The sequence below is a fragment of the Perca fluviatilis genome, chromosome 12, assembly GCF_010015445.1.
Source record: "Perca fluviatilis chromosome 12, GENO_Pfluv_1.0, whole genome shotgun sequence".
Classification (NCBI taxonomy): domain Eukaryota; kingdom Metazoa; phylum Chordata; class Actinopteri; order Perciformes; family Percidae; genus Perca; species Perca fluviatilis.
Window position 1 is genome coordinate 27,115,104 of NC_053123.1, and position 6,519 is coordinate 27,121,622.

Genomic DNA, 6,519 nt, shown 5'->3' on the forward strand with positions numbered 1-6,519 from the left:
GGTTTTGGCTGTGTTGAACCAGACTGTCCTGGTAAAAAGAGCTTTGTCTGAAGGTAAAGCAATCCACACCTCTGGCCAGTAGCTCAGGGAATGAGATCATGGACACAAGTGGCTAAAATGTTTTCTTTGCTGGCTGTTTTGACTCCCCCTTAGGGGACAAGTTTACCTTCAGTTAGGGGATTCTGACATCTTATTAGTTCAGATCAGTGCAGCAAAGTAGAAACACTGTACTGTGGCAGCTGCGGTAACTAACCCTGTCCATTAACACACTGTCCAATACAGAAATATTTGTAGAGAACTCAGACATACAAGCATTGGCAATTTAAAAAAAAAAGGAAAATTTGAAATGAAGAGTGGATATTTTGAGATATCGTGTGTACAAATTGACAAAATGATTGGTGGCTGGAGGAAAAGCCAATTCAATTTTATATACAGTGTAAAATCATATCACAAGTTATCTCAGGACACTTTACAGATAGAGTAGGTCTAGACCACACTCTATAATTCTATAAAGGGCCAGGAGGGGATCCATGGAAATCCTACTATTATAATACATTGTCAACAACCAAAAGGTCGAAAGGAAAATTAATGCTGCCAAGTATGAATGTTGGCAAATCTTTGCCAACTTTCATACTTGGCAGCACCAGAGGAAAAATAATATAATAATTTAGGAACTTGGGACATGAATGCCTTTACCAATTTTAATGGCAATCCATCCAATAGTTGTTGAGACATTTAACTTTGGATGCACCACTGCTAGCATGGTTAAAAATGGCCCATCCAGCTGAAAAAATCATTAATCATCAGTTGTTGCAATACACACTGTGCACTGTCAACTGATTGTTGGATTCACTGACGTGTTGCATTGAAAGTGCAGTGTGCCTATTTATTAACTTAACATATGGAATGGATAGTCAGAAATTAAGTGATCTTTGAATGGAAGCAGCACCTGTGAGGTTCATCAGGATCAATTGGCATTGGGGCTTAAACCACGTTTATCTGGTTAAGGGTGTAACTTCTTACTTTGTGTGCCACCTTTATAGCCAAATGTTTCATTTTGTGGCCGGGTTGGCTCATTGGGTAGAGCAGCTGCACATATACTGAGAGGTTTATGCCTCGACGCAGAGGTCCAGGGTTCGAATCTGACCTGTGACGATTTCCTGCATGTCTTCCCCCTCTCTCTCCCCTTTCTCACCTAGCTGTCCTGTCAAATTAAAGGCGGAAAAGCCCAAAAAATAATCTAAAATAAAAATGTTTCATTTTCATGTCTAAGCTCTCCCTAAAATTTGTCATCTCTCTAATAAACCATACAATTTTCATAGAAATAAAGTTCAGTTTTGCACTTCTCTAACTGAAAGATGTGACATAGCTGTGATTCAATTTATATCCTCTTCATGCATATTTAAAAACACATCAGAAAAAGATTGTTATACATGTATTTTATTAGATGACTGGGAACTGTAGTTTTTTAGCAAATGTTACTCAAACAGGAGGAATGTTTTCATTTGTGGGGGACTATACAGTTGTTGCTCTAGTCAGTATTTAGTGTAGCAGGACAGTGTATGTGGGATTAACTCAAAATGAACCACAGTGCCCATCTACATGGTAATGAAGGATCATGTCCCCCAGTGCAACGATGTGTCTCATTGATTGATTTGATGTTTTTGACATTGACGTTTTTAATAGCTTTTGGACAATAATGGAGCTCAGTGGCACAATGGAATACAATACTGTACATGTGATCAATAATTGTTGGTCTTTTTATTTGATTTGTTGACAAGAAAATATTTGATTTTCTCAGAATGTTATTACATACCATTACATAACATTCAGGGTCTGGTAGCTCTCACCTGGGAATTGATGTGCTGTTGCATTTTTATTTATTTTAGGACAAACTGGATGATTAGCACAAGCAGTGTCTTCATACCACCTAAAGACAAACTTTTCAGAGTAGCTACACTTGTCTGTGTATACATTCTCCAGGCTATTAAATAATGATCTACTGTACAAAGACAATGAGTTGTTAATTGACAAGTACACTGGCCTTAAGCAGTCTCCACACACTGCACATGTACCATGCCTTAAAAAAAAAACCCATCATACTCTATGTCACATTACACCCTGGAAATTAAAACAAATTAAATATAACTTTTTTTCCTGCTGTATTTACAAATTATAATATCATATATATCAAAGTTTTTTTTTTTTATTATTATTCTTAACAATTATCAAAATTAAATTATTGAAATGCCTGGTTTGGATAGGTGATCAGCCCCTTAGACTAACCATTATAAACTAATAAAGAGCCAGGAGGATATTGATCAAGGAAGCTACCAAGAGGTCAATGGCAACTAAGGCTTGTTTGCACTTTGCAAAAAAAACATTTGGAAAATTCTGATGCCATGTGGGAAAATGTTTTTTTGGTCAGATGACACTTAGATCGAACTTTTTGGACTGAACTCCAAGCGCTATGTTTGGCGGGAAAAAAAATAAAAAATGTACACCACCCTAAAACACAACATACCCAGAGTGAAGCATGGTGGTGGCAATATTATGTTGTGGGGTGCTTCTTATCAGTGAGGACTGGGCAGTTGGTCAGGATTGAAAGGATAATGGATGCTATTAAGTACACCCAATTTTTTCAATGAAATCCTGCCGCCCTCTGCTAGACAGCTGAAGATGGGCAGGCGGGTCAGTGTCCCAAAACACACCAGAAATAAAACAACGCAGTGGCTTAAGCATAGGAAGGTGAATGTCATTGAGCCCTGACCCAAATTCAGTGGAAGTCCATCGCCTCTCGCCACAAAATGTGACTGAACTCAAACAATTCTGGTAGAGACATTTACAAAAAGACTGCTGGCTGTCATTAAAGCAAATGGTGGCTCTACAAAATATTAAATAAGGGGACTGATCACTTTTCCGAGCCTGTTGTTCTACTTAACCCTTGTGTTGTCCTTCGGGTCCCAGTGACCCGAAGGACAACACAAGGATTATGTACTTCCGTTTACTTTGTTGAGAATTGCTTTCTAAACAAGGGTTAATACAGCACTTTAGTTCTTGTTTGTACAGCATTTTGGTCAGCTTAAACTGTGTTTAAATGTGTTCTAGAAATAAACGTTACTTACTTAACAAGAAACAGGGTTTAGAGAGCAATTCTCAACAAAGTAAACGGAAGTACATAATCCTTGTGTTGTCCTTCGGGTCACTGGGACCCAATTCACATTAGTTGAATGTTGGAAGGCAAAATGTGTAAATAAAGCTGGAAATATAAGTTTTTATGAGTTTGGAGTTTTTCAATTTTAAAAGGGTATAGTGATTTTCTATAGGCACTGTTTAAAGGTCGGTGTGCTGCAGATGTTTGTGAATATTGACAAGTATGTGGTCAGTGTTTCCTTAATGATGGATAGGCTGAAACTGACTGTCTTTGAAGTTGTGTTTTTGGGGATCTCGCACCTTTGGACACAACTACAGTGACTTTACACACATCTTCTCTTTCAGAGGATTAATCCTTTTCACTTAATCTGTCAACGTCCGTGTTTTTCTTCTGTTGTATTTTAGGAGTAGTGAGTCATTCCTTTCTTTAAAGTATTCTGTTGTATGTATTTCAGGTTTAAAAAGAATTTAAAGGCCTTCTACTTTGTACATCCAACATTTCGCTCTAAGGTAAGAGTACATCTTGTCATGTAATGATATTTTCAGTGTCAACAGAGTTTACTGCATATTCAGGCCTAGATGATCATATCAGTGTTTACATCCCTGTTCCTGTTAGAATTGTTGGTCATAGGAGTTATAGAAGTGTTATTGTCGTTCTGTTTATTGCATTGTCATTCATATATTTCAACTGAATAAATCACTGTATGTTTTGATTTATAAAGGCAACATCATTGATTATATTCATTTTTTCCCCTTTTCATTCCCATTGAGAGATATTTTCCACCATTAAAAACCAATTTTTTTATTTTTTTTACATGTAATATTATTTTACTATACTTGGTTGGCAATGTTTTACTAATTGTGTAGTCCATAACCTGCCTCGATGCATTACAGTTAATGTATTGTGCAATTGCAATCAGCCCTGCAAAATAAGTCCGCTACAGCAACACGATCATTTTAAATGACTTCCGGAAATACCATGTTGTGGTATAATGAGACTAAGGGAAAGCTTAGACAAGATCAGGTCATTATCTCTGATAACCAAACCTCTTCATGTATAATTATGTCTGTCTCTACAGATTCAGGGAATCTAGACAGCTGTATGATAAGGGAATGTTTTGTCTCAGGACTGTCTCTTTTAGAGGTCAGAGGGCCTTCCACACTTTAGCCTACTTCCCAGAGAGATAGATAGGCTGAACTAGGCTTTAGCATCAGTGTTTAGGCGACTGCAATATCTTTGTTTACCTTAAAGGTTCAGCTAAACGTAACGCCTCCAGCATGATCCCCCAGTGGCTAGAAATGGCGATAGGTGTAAACCGAGCCCTGGGTATCCTGCTCTGCCTTTTGAGAAAATGAAATTTCAGCTGGGCCGATCTGGAATCTTGCTCCTTATGAGGTCATAAGGACCCCCCCCCCGCCCCTCAATAGCTACAGACCCAGAAATGGCACATACTAAGGAAAGCTCATTGTGGGAATGGCTCTAGTGGCTGTAATTCTGCACCAAGGCTGAATTTCGAGAAAGAGACTTCAGATACAGTATTAGGGGACCACTAAGGTCTATATAAAAGCATCCAAAGAGCACCATGTCATTGGACCTTTTTAAATACACCTTCAGGAAGACAGGAACTTCAGAGAGTTGGGACGGCACTGCACAATAACCCATCGTGGTTAAACTCTACTGCCTGCTCAATTGTCTCCTCAATTGAGCATTCATTAAATGCTTCTGTGTAAGTCATAAGTCTCCCGAACCTTCTTCACGTATGTGAAATGAGTTGTGCTGCTCCTGAATTTTTCCTTAACAGGGGTTGTGTGTCTGTCTTGCTTGAAATTTGAAATTATGAATAATTTTGTCCTGGGACAAAACCCTAACATTCCCAGAATGAGGTATTATCCACAAAATCATGCTTGTCCATCACACTATGTATTTAGATGCTAATCCTGACCCAGATGCAAAATCAAAGACTTCTAAATATTTTTTTAATGTTAAAATAACATTTCTAGAGAATTATGCAGCCTTGGCGGAGATATACGCTCTCTGAGTGCTTTCTGGCTTATACAGTATCCGTTTCTTTGCTGTTTACTGGAATTGCAATACTTTTTGCTCAATTTACCAAACATCTCCTTCGGGATCATTAAAGGTTCATTAGACTTAATCTAGTTCTGTTGTTTGCTTTAGAAAGTTGTGTTGAGTTTTGTCTTTGTTGGTTATGGCAAGATTATTATCCTGGTGAATCCAGATCAAGTGCCATCCCTAACCGATGAAGTGTCCTTTTTTTCCTCTCTTTTCTTCTTTCCTCTCTTTCGTCTTCCTCTTGCTCATTCTGTGTGTGTCAACCTGGGATTCCTTCACCACCTCGAGTCGGGCGTTCCTGAAGGCCAGTGACCTCATGTGAACAACCCGCAGCAGCCCCAACCACTTGAGCGCTGGGAGGTAAGAAGCAGAACAACAAATAAACTATGTGCTTGTGTGTGTGTGTGTGTGTGTCATGTGTCACTGGTGATGATGGACAGCCAATCTTATACTCCATGTGGCATAAAATATATATATATATATATATATGGTGTAATGATTGTTGGTGAACAGTGGCATGATTTAATATACATAATGTGGCAATGATGATGCATGATGTGATATATGTGTGTATATATATGTATATATATATATATATATATATATATATATATATATATATAATGATACATACATAATAATGTATATACACAAACCTGTATACATGAGAGGCAGGCATGAGTGAGGCAGACATGGAGACGGTATATGTATATATGTATATGTACACATGGAGAGACAGTGAGACAGACAGGCAGACAGTGAGAGAGAGAGAGAGAGAGAGAGATGGAGAGACAAGTATAGTGAGACAGACAGAGAGCAGGCAGAGAGAGACAGAGAAAGAGACAGAGAGACAGAGAGAGAGAGAGAGAGAGAGTAATAGAGGCAGGAGACACAGAGGAGAGAGAGAGAGAGAGAGAGAGAGACAGAGAGAGAGAGAGAGAGAGAGAGAGAGAGAGAGAAAAGGACATAGAGAGGATAGTCAGTGGAGACGCAACAATACATTGGTATCTTATTACCTGAGAGAGGAAAGGACAGAGAGAGATACACAAATATATAGCCCACCCCCAGCTATAGTGACAGGGAAAAATATATAAATATAATGTGCGGATATTACCAGACACAAGACATGCCACAGAACATATAAAGAAGAAAGAATCCTCCGCCTATTCATCAGCCGTTTTGAAGGTTTGAAAGGAAGGTGGATAAAGAGCCGACGAAGGAATAAATGGAGCGGACAATGGAAGGAAAGAGGCTATTTGAGGGAACATATATAATAGGTAAATAATGGATGAAAG

General features: G+C 38.5%; 1 protein-coding gene across 1 annotated transcript in view; it reads left to right on the forward strand.

Moving 5' to 3' along the window:
* Positions 1-4,247, forward strand: part of gdap2 (ganglioside induced differentiation associated protein 2) — a 30,356-nt gene extending 26,109 nt beyond the window's left edge. The window contains exons 12-13 of the mRNA XM_039818323.1: positions 3,609-3,663; positions 4,233-4,247. Coding sequence (XP_039674257.1) covers positions 3,609-3,663; positions 4,233-4,247 — 70 coding nt within the window. The remainder of the gene's footprint in view (positions 1-3,608; positions 3,664-4,232) is intronic.
* The last annotated feature ends 2,272 nt before the right edge of the window (positions 4,248-6,519 follow it).